This window comes from Mustela nigripes, chromosome 7, assembly GCF_022355385.1.
Source record: "Mustela nigripes isolate SB6536 chromosome 7, MUSNIG.SB6536, whole genome shotgun sequence".
NCBI lineage: Eukaryota > Metazoa > Chordata > Mammalia > Carnivora > Mustelidae > Mustela > Mustela nigripes.
Genome location: NC_081563.1, coordinates 109855379 through 109869789, shown reverse-complemented (window position 1 = coordinate 109869789; position 14411 = coordinate 109855379). Strand labels below are relative to the sequence as shown.

Below are 14411 nucleotides of genomic sequence, written 5' to 3'. Positions count from 1 at the left end.
ATGTGGCATTCACTTGTATTACACATTTCCTACTTGCCTTTAAAAGCACACAAATTTGCCTAACAAGATTCCCGTGGGATAAGGAGAGCTTTTATTATGTTTCTCTTACTTAATATCAACTCTGATCACATGATCTAACTTCTGTAAGAAGTTGCAAAGCTCCTGCTCTTACTGTGACCTATTCATTATTCCTTTACTAAATAAGGATTTACTCTTTTTCTCTTTAAAGTATTGTCATGCACCTTTGTTTTACTTTGTGTAAAGAAATTCTAATTCCTAGGGTGCCTGGGTGGTTCTGTGGGTTAAGCATCAAACTCTTGATTTTGGCCCAGGTTATGATCTCAGAGTCATGAGATCGAGTCCTGTGTCAGGCTCGGCGCTGGGCATGGGGCCTGCTTAAGATTCCCCCCTCCGGCCGCCCTTGCTCACGCATGCATGTGCTCTCTAAAAAAAATTGAAATATAAAGAAACTGATTCCCGGGACGCCTGGGTGGCTCAGTTGGTTAAGCAGCTGCCTTCGGCTCAGGTCATGATCTCAGCATCCTGGGATCGAGTCCCACACACATCGGGCTCCTTGCTCGGCGGGGAGCCTGCTTCTCCCTCTGCCTCTGCCTGCCATTCTGTCTGCCTGTGCTCGCTCTCTCCCCCTCTCTCTCTGATAAATAAATAAAATCTTAAAAAAAAAAAAAAAAAGAAACTGATTCCCATTCCATGTGAGTTTCCAAAAAAAAAAAAAAAAATCAGCTCTTGCCACATCTGAGGAAATTCTTATCCAACACAATGCAAAACCACAGCAACAGAAGCTGGGAGACCTGTCCGGGTGGCAGGAGAGGGAAGAAAATCTCAGAAGAAACACTCAGAAGGGGATTTTACACCAAACAGAAAACAGAACAACTGGAGAATTATTTTAAAATAAGTACATTAGGGTCCTCGGTGATTTAAATGAAGAATCATTTTTAAACAACACAAACATATATACACAAGAAATTAACAACCAAAAACAGGCAGGAATGGAAACAGAAATCTCAGAAATAAAAACTACAAAACCTGAAACAAAAATTTAACATAAACACACGACTATCCACAAGGAATTAGTAAACTGTAAAATAACACTAGGGAAACCAATCAGAAGTTAACACTAGCAAAAGACAGCCAAACCACGAGAAAGTAGTTAAAGAGAAACACAGACTGGAAAACTGTAGTGTGTAATTAACAGATGTTCACCCAATAGTTGAGAGCAAAATACAGTTATTTTCAGATATACAAAGACAAAGGTAGCGACCATTCACAGAACCTCAGTGTTTTTGTTTGGTTTGTTTAATGAAAAGTGATCAAAGAGGGAGGAAGAGGAAAACCAACAACAGGGAATAAATATGAAAAAAGATAGATATGCTGTGGATTTAACTATCTGTAGAGTATCACAATTTGAAAATGAAAACAAGGGGCGCCTGGGTGGCTCAGTGGGTAAAAGCCTCTGCCTTCAGCTCGGGTCATGATCTCAGGGTCCTGGGATCGAGCCCCGCATCGGGCTCTCTGCTCCGTGGGGAAACTGCTTCCTCCTCTCTCTGCCTGCCTCTGCCTACTTGTGATCTCTGTCTGTCAAATAAATAAATAAAAATCTTAAAAAAATAAAAATAAAAATAAAATGAAAACAAGTCAACCTAAAACTCTCTGCCATAGTGACAGGGCAGGTGGGAGGGAAAGGCAAGCTCAAGTTCATGTCTCTCAAGTAGAGGGTGAGGGTGAACCGTGTGCTGAGCTCTCAGGCAGCAGGAGAGACAAATCAACACCCAGGCACAAATATTCCTTTTCATTTTTCAAAGACGATCTAATTTAAACTTGGAAAACCACCTTGCCTCTTCCTCTAGAAAACTTGTCAACCCTAAGCCTTCAACACAACAGAGAATCAGTTTTTCTTAACAGTTTAAATTTAAATTTTTAAATTTTAAACAGTTTAAATTTTAAATTTTAAACAATTTAAATTTAAAATTTTTAAAAGTTTAAAAATTTCACTTTGGGGGTGCCTGGGTGGCTCAGTGGATTAAGCCGCTGCCTTCGGCTCAGGTCATGATCTCAGTGTCCTGGGATCGAGCCCCGCATCGGGCCCTCTGCTCAGCAGGGAGCCTGCTTCCCCCTCTGTCTCTGCCTGCCTCTGCCTACTTGTGATCTCTCTCTCTGTCAAATAAAATAAATTAAAAAATCTTAAAAAAAAAAAAAAATCCCACGTCCTCCCTCTATGCATTTTAAAAATTTCACTTTGTAGGGACAAAGAAAACAGTGATGTTGGTTGTAAAATCAGGGACATCTTTCTGGGAATTAATAGGATAAAAATCAAAATATGAATGCCAGTCAAGTCAATCAATGTACTTAAGGATACGTGTTCACATCCTTCTTACTGGGTAATGCCACAGTAAGGCCAATTCCAGGACCATGCTTTCAGGAATTCTAGAATGATGTTCTTGCCCTTAACCTCATGAACTTACTAAGAGAAAAATACTTGGAAGCAAGTTCTCACTAAAGAGCTTTTTCCTTTTTTGAACCAACACTTCAGGTAAAACTTTATACACATCAAATCATAATCCTACATCTGGAAAAGTATTAGCACTGAATTAATGAATGTGCGTAAGCAGCCTTCTCTAACTGGTAACACCTCTTCAGCTAAAACTGCATCTGGGATACTGCCGCCATGATACAAAGCAAGACTTCTGGCTTTGGTTGGTCATTCAGTCATTCTCTACCCTGCAAATGTGAGTGTGAAGCTGGGTCTTAGGTTATTTCATTGGAACACATTTTGGGAGCCAGAATGCAGCTTTCAGCACCCTCCAGCACACAGTAAGCACTGGGCAGGGTGGTTTTATGATGTTCACAGCCACACATGCTTCCTTCCCAGAGTTAATCCCATCAGGTGACTCCAACACACAGCACGGCCAAAGCCACAGTCACCCAAGAGGGTTCCCAAAGACCATCTCACGTGCAAAGCCTTCAGTTTTTGAATGCCTTAACCTCCACTGAAAACAGGAGTATTACAGCTAATCCTATGTTGATTCAATATGGAAACAACTGGAGAGTGAGTCAAGGGGAGAGAGAGAAGGGAAGAGTTACCGGAAGAGTGAAGAAAGCAGGATGCTTCGCTTCATCTTCATATTTGCCTTCAGTTGAACTTCCAGCCTCCATGGATTTGGACGTAGTGTTCTTACCGATACCCATCATCAAGAAAAAATGAGCAGTTCAGCCTCTGGACTGCAGGGGCTGGAAGAGAAGGCTTGTGCAGGCAAGGCGCCCAGGGTCTGAGCTGGCTCTTCCGGTGCCTGGAGGGCCCGATGCTCAGGCAGAGAGGAGCTCCACAAGCGCCGCCATCTCTCAGCACCTAGAGAGAGAGAGAGGACGCAGCCAAATCACCACAGGCGCGTCAAGGGCACAGGACACACATTCTCTGTGTGTCCTAGAGAGAAATATAGTGTATGTTACATCCAAACAGGAAAAAAAGCACATCACTTAATCACACTTTTCACGTCCCCACAATCTTCAGGGAGCCCTGCAGATTCTGAACCACCCCCTTGAGAGGAGGACCATTGAACTGGGCCAGCAATACCCAAGTCCAAGGGTGAGAAGGCTACATGGGGATCTCTCTGACACATATGATGGTACAGCTCTCACAGCCCAGCACTCTCCAGCAGAAACCACTGCAGGGATGAAAATGCCCTGTCCAACCCAATTGTCTCTTCCCACAGGGCTGTTGGAGAAACTAAAAACAAAACAAAACAAAACAAAAACAAAAGCAAACCCCCCCCCTTTTTAAAAAGATTTTATTTATTCATTCAACAGAGATAACAAGCAGGCAGAGAGGTAGACAGAGAGAAGGGGGGAAGCAGGCTCCCCGCGAGCAGAGAGCTCGATGTGGGGTTCAATCCCAGGACCCTGGAATCATGACCCAAGCTAAAAGCAGAGACTTTAACCCACTGAGCCACCCAGGCACCCTAAGAAACTCAATTTTTACTTGTATTTAATTTTAATCAATTTGAATTTAAATAGTCATATGTGACTAGGGTTGACCATACTAGACAGTGAGTGCAGTTATAGCTTAATCCAGTATGACTGCATGGAGATCCAAGTTCTGAATTCCCCTATAGATGCCTAACTAAAGGCAGGGGGAGACACTCATAAGCATTTAAATAAAAAAAAAAAAAAAAAAAAAAGGAGATGAAACCAATCTAGGATTAAATGACCGCACAACATTCTAGGAACGCCTCAAGATGACCTTTAAATGGGCTAGAAGAATGCCATACAAAACACCAAGCCCACACATTCCTATCAATCAAATAAACAGCATAAACCTAAGGAAGAAATCAAGAAAAAAAAATAAAAAGGAAGGGAGGTAAAATGGCAAGAGATAAGGAAGGAAGGGGAAGGAGAGCATGATGGATCCGGAATGCTCAGAGAAACGTGGGTGGATGGGGAAAAGTGCAACGCTCCAGGCTAAGAGAAAAATCTAGGCAAAATTCAAGTGTAAGAAATTACTAAACAATTCTATGCAGCCAAGTTTCAGGGTAGAAGAAAAGTAAAAACTCAATTTCAAACAAAGTATGACTTGGACAATAAAAGAGATCCACCCAAAAATTAACAAGCATTTGGGGAATTTCAGCTTCAAAAAATGAGAGGACACAAAGGATCCCTACAAGGGTTGGCACATGGTCAATAAAACCTGCCTAAGTATGCCCCAAGTTTTATTTAAAAAAACACACATACACGAGCAGGTAGGGGTGAGAGGGGACAGAGCATTCATTAAAATGATGTCAGACTCCACGCCAGTGAATGTGCCACTGAGGGTGAATAACCCAGCCAAGCTGTGCGGCAACTCTGAAGACACACCAATGCCAAGTTTAGAAATACAAGGAGGAAATCTGTTCGAGGAACTCTGTTAGAGACTCTTTCATTCAACAATGACTGGATGAGCCAGGGGAGAAACTGAAATACAGACAAAAAAGAAAAGAGAAGGAATTATACAAAAATTTGGGAGTTCAGTGGGAAGAACACAAAAAGAAAAAAATAAAAGAAACAGTTGCCAGAACATCATGCTGCCTCAAGTAGAAGAGAATCAAGCGCACACATCAAACTGGTTAGAGGGGCTCTTCTGATTAAATGTTTGCACATACACATCGCCTTATTGTATCCATGTCTGTTGAACGCAGGAGCCCTCAACCAGGAGTGGTGTTCCCTCCAGGGGACGTCTGGCAATGTCTGAAGACCCTCCTGGTCATCAGACCAGGGGAAAGCTACTAGTATCTAACAGGAAGAGGCCAGGAGTGCTGTGAAACATCCTACAGTGCCTGGAGCAGATTCCATAATAAAGAACTACCTGGCCCCAAATGTGAATAGTACCAAGGCTGAGAAACCCTGGTTTAAATACATCTCCCTCCTCCCCAAAATGACACCCCAGTGTGCCATCTGAATCCTAAGCACAGAACAAGGGATATGTGTTCCAGATTGGGAAGCAGGGACATGGATGTCATCAGATAGAGAAAACTCCCTAAAGGAGTAAATCTGTGTGACTTACTGCAATTCTGTGACTTTTTAAAAATAGTTTTCCCGGGGTGCCTGGGTGGCTCAGTGGATTAAAGCCTCTGCCTTTGGCTCAGGTCATGATCCCAGGGTCCTGGGATCGAGCCCCATATCAGGTTCTCTGCTCAGCAGGGAGCCTGCTTCCTCCTCTCTCTGCCTGCCTCCTTCTGCCTACTTGTGATCTCTGTCAAATAAATAAGAATCTTAAAAAAAATAAAAATAAAAATAAAATAGCTTTCCCTTTACAATAATGGGGATGAGTGGGGCATTTCTGTTTTCTGCTGCTCATGGGGAATATGGGGACCCATGTTACTATGTAGTAAATACATAATACATAAAAGTGGGGATTTTCTGTCCTCGGAGGGGAAGTTATGGCTACTGCTTAGAAAACCCTAAAGGCTCTACCTGCAGCCCTAACAGAGATTTCACTCCGAATTAACCTTTTCTCATGTTCTCACTTAAAGTGTTTTATGACAATTCAAAAACAACACAACACAAAGAACTCCTTGCAAAGGCAAAGTTTGCAGAGAGGCAGGAAAATGATAGAATGGGTAACAAAACCTTGGCAAACCCCAATCCCCTGAACAGAGCTCCCGAAGAGGACTAAGGATATAGAAGAGGCTCTTGAGACATAAAATTCTCATCCTGAAAGACTCTACTTGGCAGTGCCACCAGCAACAAATCAGTCCATCTCACCCACATTCAGGAACGCTACTACAAAGCTGCAACAGTGGAGAATTTTTCAGATTTTTGGGAGGTGCTGACTCATGAGTTTTTCATGTTTTCTAGCAAGTACAGAGACTCTTGTGGTTTATCTCCTGCCCTCTGCCTCTAGTGTTTACAAATCTTTATTTTTATAAGGCTATTAATCCTTTAATTCTGTTCTATTGATTCTAAATATCTTAACCCAGCTTTTTGTGTGTTCATGAATTTCGTGGATGATCTTCTAGAATTATTCTTATGTTTCTTATGTTTATAATCGAATCGTATCCATCTTCTATACATCATGACTTCACTACTTCCACCCATCAGTTTCCCATGAGCTAAAACAACAGCAAAAAACACATACAGCAGGGCTCTGAACATACCTGAAGTAGCCCAGACAGACCTGTACCCTAACGGCCAGAAGCTTAGGTTTCCCTGAAGATGGGACAAGCAAAGAGGACAGTGAACCACTGAAAGGTTTTTTTACAAGACTACATGCTATAGTTATACGAAGCATCAAATGAGCCCTTGGCTCCACATGCAGCCATGGCCATCAGGGAACCAGCAGACCAAGCGGAGCTCTCAAACCCAAGTTAACCTTAGGGAAAAGGTAGAGTCTTTTAAGATCGATTTTTAAAAAATTAATTAATTAATTTATTTATGTATTCATTTATTTGGATAGAGTCTTTTAAGATCGATTTTATTTATTTATTTATTTATTTGTTTATGAGCGAGAATGAAAAAGAGCACAAGCAGGGGGAGTAGCAGGCAGAGGGAGGAGGAGAAGCAGGCCTCTTGCAGGACTCGATCCCAGAATCCCAGGATCGTGACCTGAGCTGAAGGCAGACGCTTAATGACTGAGCCAACCAGGTGCTCCAGGATAGGGCTTTTTAATGTAGAATGTATTTACTCTCCTGGGTGAATTGCATCTTCATGCTCATTTCAGACCTGATCATCCCTGCAGCAGCCAACCTTCCCCACTGCCCCCATGACCAGGAACAAAAGGGGACAATTCCACTGTGGCAAGACCACTTTTCATCAAGCAGTCTGTATTTCTTGTTTGTTTGTTTGTTTTTTTTTTTAAAGATTTTATTACTTATTTGACACAGAGAGAGAGCGTGAGCGAGCGAGCGCACAAGAAGCAGGGGGAGTAGCAGACAGAGGGAGAGGGAGAAGCAGGCTCCCCACAGAGCAGGGGGAGCCAGATGTGTGACTCAATCCCAGGATCATGACCCGAGCAGAAGGCAGTCCTGTAACCAACTGAGTCGCCCTGGCGCCCCAAGCACTGTGTTTCTCCACTGAGTGTTTAACTGGCCCTCATGAGCTCTACTGGGACCTAGCCCCGGCCTTTGCGATCTCTTACAGGGCAGAACTCTTTGGCGCACCATGAAGACAGGGGGCCAAGTGCGTAAAAGAGGGGATGTATCCAAGCAAAGCGCAAGGCAGTGATGCTCTCTCTGACAGAGGCTTCGGGGCAGAGGGGCGCCAAGACTCGGAAGGAGGGGATACGCTTTACTGGGTTAAGACACAGACGGGGAAAGAAGGGGAGGAGACAGGGAACACTGAGCACAGAAATGTATCCTCGGAAGTCCCCACGTGACAGCATTCCACAGCCAAGTCCTGGAGCATTAGAAAGACAGCCTCAAGGCCAGAACCCACGCACCAACCTGAGATCAGAGTGCTTCGTCCACACAGGCTCAACTTGAGTGGGGGAAATGCCAAGGCCCAGACAGAGAAAAAAGGTGTGGGTGGAATTTAGGGTCTGGTTTAGTGTTTGTTAAAAGAAAAGGCAAAATCTCCCAGGGAATCTTAAACTGGGGAAGGTCTGCATGCCCCCAGTCCGTCTGTCACCTCAGAATGACAGCAAGGCTGCGGGGTCACCGTGGCACCTACTGGGAAGCCTGGCCCCACTGTGCTGTCATCTCCATCTCTCGAGTCCTCAGGTGCTGGGTCCTCCACCAGCTTCTCGGACTCCTGCATGAGCCCCACCTCCAAAACAAACTCCCTTTCCCTCATCCTCTGGCTGCCACGTCACTGTGGCACAGGGGAGCCACGAGGCCAGCTCTGCCCAGCTGGACCACCAGGGTGGTCAGGACAAGGGGCAACAGCCATCGCCTGACCCCCAGCTCCCGGGGCCAGACTTGGCAGCTGTACTGAAGGCTCCCCAGCCTTTGTGGGATAAATAAATGGTTTAAAAAATAATAATAAAGCTACCTGATACAATGTAACATTCATTCTTGCTTAATACTTCTCCGAAATTGGGTAAGGAAATCAAGAGCCAACATCAAGCCCATCTGTGACACACCAGATGCGCTGATGTCAGGGATAAGCCAGGGTGTCGACACCACCGCGGTGTTGCTTGGCTGACAGAGGAAGAGGAAGGAAGTATTTGAAAGGAAAAGACCAAATGAGAACCACAACCAAGAGATGAGAAAATCTGAGAGAACCTGCTGGTTGATTAGGAGTGTGTTTGTTTACTACCTTACAAACAAGGGCATTCAAAATAGCCCACATAACCTTAAAAAAATAAAAAGAAAAAGGACCCAAGGCTCTTTTAGGTTTGCTACTGAGTTTCCTACTCAGCTAATGAACCTAAAGCGTTCCCCTAACGCCAGCAGCAAGCATCTGGTTGTGTGCTGCCTTGCCTGGTTGTGCAGGGTCCCCAGCTGAGAGCGGTTTTCACCTTTTTTCAGGTGGTAAACAGCAACAAGGAAGAACATGTGACAGGATTATCTGGGCCACAAAACCTGAGACACCTACAGAAAAGTTTACCCACCCGTGAAGATAAGAGGATGTATCTTACTTACTTACATCTTACTGTGTAAGATGACAATAACAGCATCACTTAGGTTTTATCAAAATTGGGCATGACCTTTATGAATAAAACAGGGCTACAAAACAGATTTAAATAATCAGAGAAATAGACCAGATCCCAGAATAAGAATGCTTCTATAAGTATGTACATTTTCTGATATTCATAATGCATATAAATTTTATGAAAATCAATTAATATCCCAAAAGGAGAGAAAGGGGGCTTGCTAAAATTCTTGTGGAAGGATAAGCAAAAATAGCCACAAATATCTGAAAAAAGAGTAAGAATGTGTTCTATCAGATAGGAACCCTAACATAAAGTTGTAATAAATAGAGTTCACAAAGGCAGAAAAATAGACAAGAGGAAACCTAAAAACTGAGAAATATAGAATATGGAAGCACTTTAAATCATAAGGAAAAGTACGGATTTTTCAATACAACATGCCAAAACAACCAGGGCAATACTAGGTAATAAAATCCAGAAAATGTTTAAGTCCTAAGGCTAGTGCAAAAGAGGGAGGGCCGGAGGGAGGAAGGACCACTAATGGTTATGTAACATTATGGCAGAGGACTCCTTTCTTAGCATACTATGTCGTGATTAGGCAATATGAGATTTTTTTAGGTTTCTGTATGGAGAAAAGAAAATCACAAAGTTAAAAAGCAAAATATGATCTATATAAGATCATGTGTTCGTATCTTTACTATTTGAAGAGCTCTTATAAATACACAGGAAATAAAAGTCCTTAATATAAAAATGGACAGAACAGGGGCACCTGGGTGGTTTAGTCAGGTAAACATCTGCCCTTGGCTCAGGTCATGATCCCAGGGCCCTTGGATCTGAGTCCCCCATCAGGCCCCCTGCTCAGTGGGAAGCCTGACTCTCCCTCTCCTGCTGCTCCTCCCCCTACTGCTTCCTTCTCTCTCTCTGGCAAATAAATAAAAAATATTTTTTAAAAATGGACAAAATATGAGCTTCTTATCTTCAATCCCCCTCAAATAAAAGCAGCAAAATAAATGTTCCATCCTTGTTTAAAATCAAATCAAAGTATACTGAAATGAGGTACCTTTTTATTAACCTATGTGGGTTATTTTTAATGCCCTTATTGGTAAGGTAGTGAACAAATACACAAACTCACACTCCTAATGAAAAATAAATTTGCTAATGAGTAGAGAGTTGGGCTATATGTATCTGAAGATGTATACTCATGTTTACTTCTAATATTTGTTAATTAGGACAGAAAAATTTAGCTCCAAAATCATGCATGTTAGCAATATTAATAAAACCAAAAATTGGGGCACCTGGGCAGCTCAGTAGATTAAGCCTCTGCCTTTGGCTCAGGTCATGGTCTCAGGGTCCTGGGATCAAGACCCATATCGGGCTCTCTGCTGGGCAGGGAGCCTGCTTCCCCCTCTCCCTCTGCCTGCCTTTCTGCCTACTTGTAAACTCTCTCTCTGTGTCAAATAAATAAAAACAAAACAAAACAAATCCAAATTATCAGGAAAAATCTAATATCCAACACTAGGGAATTGAATGACAAAATTATGGTATGTTCCTGCAAAGGAATACCATGTAGACATTAAAAAGATGACATAGAAATATCTACTGACATGGGAAGATGTTCACCCAATATTATGTAAGAAAAAAAAAACAGTATGTACAACACTATGCTAAGTGAAGTAAGCCAGTCATGGAAGGACAAATACCGCACGATTGCATTTATAGGAGGTATCTAAAATAGTCAAATTCACAGAGGCAGAGAATATAATCAAGGTTGCCAGGGACTTGGGGGGGTGCCACTCAACATGTGTAAAGTTTATTATGCAAGGTAAATTCTAGGGATCTGCTGTAGAACACTGCACAGTTAACAAGACATTTAAAGGTTTGTTAAGAGGATAGATCTTAGGCTGAAAGTTCTTGTGCATGTGCATTTTCTGATACACGACAATAATAATGAAACACAACAATAATAAAAGAAGGTACCAATTTTTTAAAAATCAGATAATAAATAAAAAGAATTAAAGGCAATTCATACAGGGATAAAAACAGATACAGAACTAACCTAACCACTGTGTGATATTAAGTGTGCACACACACACATACACACCAAAGTGTTAACCAAAATGCTGATTAATGGATGGCAAAGGGCTTAAGTCTCCGTATTTTCTAAAGCTATTTACTGGACAGTGAAAGGCGCGCCCCCTTCTCCCTGAAGAGCCTGATGATGTCCACAGCAGCACTTGGTTCTACCCCTCTGCTGAGAATCAAATTGAAAGACATGGTCAGTTCCCCTCAACAAGGTCACACAAAGAAGTCTGGTCCCTTCCGTTGAGTGGTCAGGACACAGCCTTGGAGTGACAAGACACATGGAACAAAGCTCTTGGGTTTCGAGTTGTAAAATAACTTCTATTGTCAGAAGAGAAATGGAGAAAAGCAAAGGTTTTGTAAATTACGCTCAGCTGGGAAAGGGGGGGAACAGGCAACAAAAGAGGTGTACCAATAACCAAGGCTGCCCCCAAAGAAATCATCCTCAACTTTGATTTCATGTTGAAACCACCTAAGAATTTTAAACATACTACTGTTGGGTCCCCTGCCCACTGAACCTGATCAAGTAGGTCTACGGAGCCTGAGCATCTAGTTTACAAAACTTTCCTACAGCCAGGATTAAAAATCACCACCTTAAAGCAAGCAGGAAAATATTACAGTCTCATTAAAAAATATTTCTTTTTCAACCTCAAAATAAATCTAAGCCTGCCAGAGCAGAAAAACGGTAATTTGGCAAATGCTGCTATGAGCCAACAGGGAAGTAAAATATTTAAACTTTAATTGGAAGTTTAACAAACTTCCAATACCCCAGGGATTGAACCAGCTCTCCAGCCACCAATAATCATGAACAAATACAGAATAAAAGCTTTGAATTAGCACTTCTTTGATCAGCTTTTCAGCCAGTGATCATTTCTTTTGCACTTTATTTTTTTCTTAATCTGACAATTTCTCTGCTGTCCAGGAATGGGTCAACTTCCTGCTGTGGCTTACCACGGCCACCTGTCTTGGAAGTAGGACAGTACTACCCAAACAGAGAATTTAAAGGCTGAGCTGCTCCTGGAGTTTACTACCAACCAAGCCTTTTCGTGTTTCTTGGAAGCAAAACCAAACCCTAAAAAAATGTGTCTTTCCATCAGCATCTGGCAGCTCCTAGTCCAAGCACTCAACAGATGAAGTAACCACTAAGAATCCTCCCAAAGGGCTGACTCCCCCATGGGTACAATTCATCTTTATAGTCCCAGCTCTTAGCACAGAATACTCAATAAGTATTAATGAAATATACATTTATCCCACATTGATGGCAATACTACAACAAAAACATACATGCACGGCAAATCCACCTTTTGACACAAAAATCTATAGTCTCCAAAATGATACATGAAGTATAAGAAAGAGTCAATAGTTCACATGCCTAAGACTCACTTGCAAAGATTCTTCAAAATGCAGGCTTCTTCTACACAAATACTTGCAGACAAGTTCTCAAAGCTGTTTTCATTATAACAGACCCAGAACTCAAGACATCAAAAGGTCCATCAACAAGTAAATGGATAAACAAGCCCCAGCAGGTCCCTACAAAAAGTACTCAGCAACAGAAAGGAAGCAACTGCTAACGTACAGAACAGGGAGAAAGTGCACAGATACCACACAGAAAGAAGCTGGACACAAGATACGCTGCCGGATTCCCTGACCTCCAGCGACAGGAAGCAGGTAGTAGCGACCTAGCACGGGAGTGGACGGAGCGACTCCAAAGGCAGAGGAAAGAAACAGAGAAATCGTCTACACTGTGAACATGGTTCCATCCGTGTGTATCCGTTTACAGTATGTAAACTATACTTCAATAAAAATCAATTTTCGGGACGCCTGGGTGGCTCAGTTGGTTGGACGACTGCCTTCAGCTCAGGTCATGATCCCGGAGTCCCGGGATTGAGTCCCGCATCAGGCTCCCAGCTCCATGGGGAGTCGGCTTCGCTCTCTGACCTTCTCCTTGCTCATGCTCTCTCTTATTGTCTCTCTCTCAAATAAATAAATAAAATCTTAAAAAAAAAAAGAAAAGAAAAGAAAAAAGAAAAAAAAAGAAAAATCAATTTTCAAAGAAAAAAAAGAATTTAAAAATTTCCATAATCACACCAACTTAAAAAATGTCCCCTCCTCCAGATTCTGATTCCATACACCTACACTGGGACTTGGGAATATTTTTAAGAAACGCACAAACGTTCTGATGCTAGAGGACCTCAGACCGCCCCCACCTTTGCACGGGCAACCAGGGGTGGGATAGTTTCTCTGCCTGCAGAAACCTATCCAAACAACTGAGTGTGACTAACAAGGAAAACTTTGGGATAAGGAAATTCTAAACCTCCACTTGCCAAGCTGTAGTTTGGTTCTTACCAAGGTACAAACAAGACCTTTCAGAGCTGGCCAGGTTCAATGATAAAGCACATTTCGAAAGCCAATCCGTGGCTCCCTCTCTGCTTAAATCCCATCATTAGAGGATTATAGCTCAACTGTGGCTGCTCCATTAAATTCTGTTAAATGCTAACATTTGACCTAAATGCTTTTAATCCAAGACCAAAAAAGATTATTGGAACACACAACCTCAATTTATATGTGCTCAACTCCCTTTAAATGAAAGGACTTGAATAGTTGCCCAATACACAGGGTCCTGCTTTAGAAAGTTTAAAATCCTGACATTTATCCTAGCTATTATTACTCCCTTTAGGCAGCAACGAATGAACCTGTAAGTGGTGGTTATTACTTGATCTTGTGATAACAGTTACGGACGATGTCATGGGGTATAACTGGGAGGGGGGAAAATCCTCCTAAAGCCTTTTCCAAAACACTCCAAGAACTTTTGCTCTTATTTTTTTCAAACTGCAAGTCACTACCCACTAGTAGTGGGCTAGGATATCAACTCAGTGGATCTCAACAGAACAAAAAACTTCAGAGTACACCTCGTAAGATAAGGGATTCTAGTTTCAAGATAAAATACTTCACTGTGGCTTGGGTCAAACAACAACAACAAATTCGAGCCTGAAAGTCACTGATGTAACTGAAGCCCCAGCAAGTGCCATAAAGGGCATAGTCTGGATACCCCAACTTACATCAGCTTATTTGCTGGGCTTCAAGGAGCACACCCATAGAAAATGTTTGTTCACGTAGTATAAGATAAGGACACAGATAACAAAATATCCTAAAACGTCCTTGCTGTAAGCGTAGAGAGTACCCCAGATCCCAGCCTCCAAGTGGCCTCTCTCTAACACCTGTCAGAGCCTGACACCAAATGACCTCACTGACC

The 14411-nt window shown here is 42.4% G+C and overlaps 1 protein-coding gene across 11 annotated transcripts in view; it reads right to left on the bottom strand.

Annotated features, from left to right (window-relative positions):
- The window catches only part of LOC132021748 (solute carrier family 23 member 2), a 131451-nt gene that overhangs the window by 69640 nt on the left and 47400 nt on the right, over nucleotides 1-14411 (bottom strand). For all 11 annotated transcript variants that reach the window (XM_059406578.1, XM_059406576.1, XM_059406580.1 and 8 more), the window contains one exon: nucleotides 3103-3367. In XM_059406578.1, coding sequence (XP_059262561.1) covers nucleotides 3103-3210 — 108 coding nt within the window. In that variant the 5' untranslated portion in view covers nucleotides 3211-3367. The remainder of the gene's footprint in view (nucleotides 1-3102; nucleotides 3368-14411) is intronic.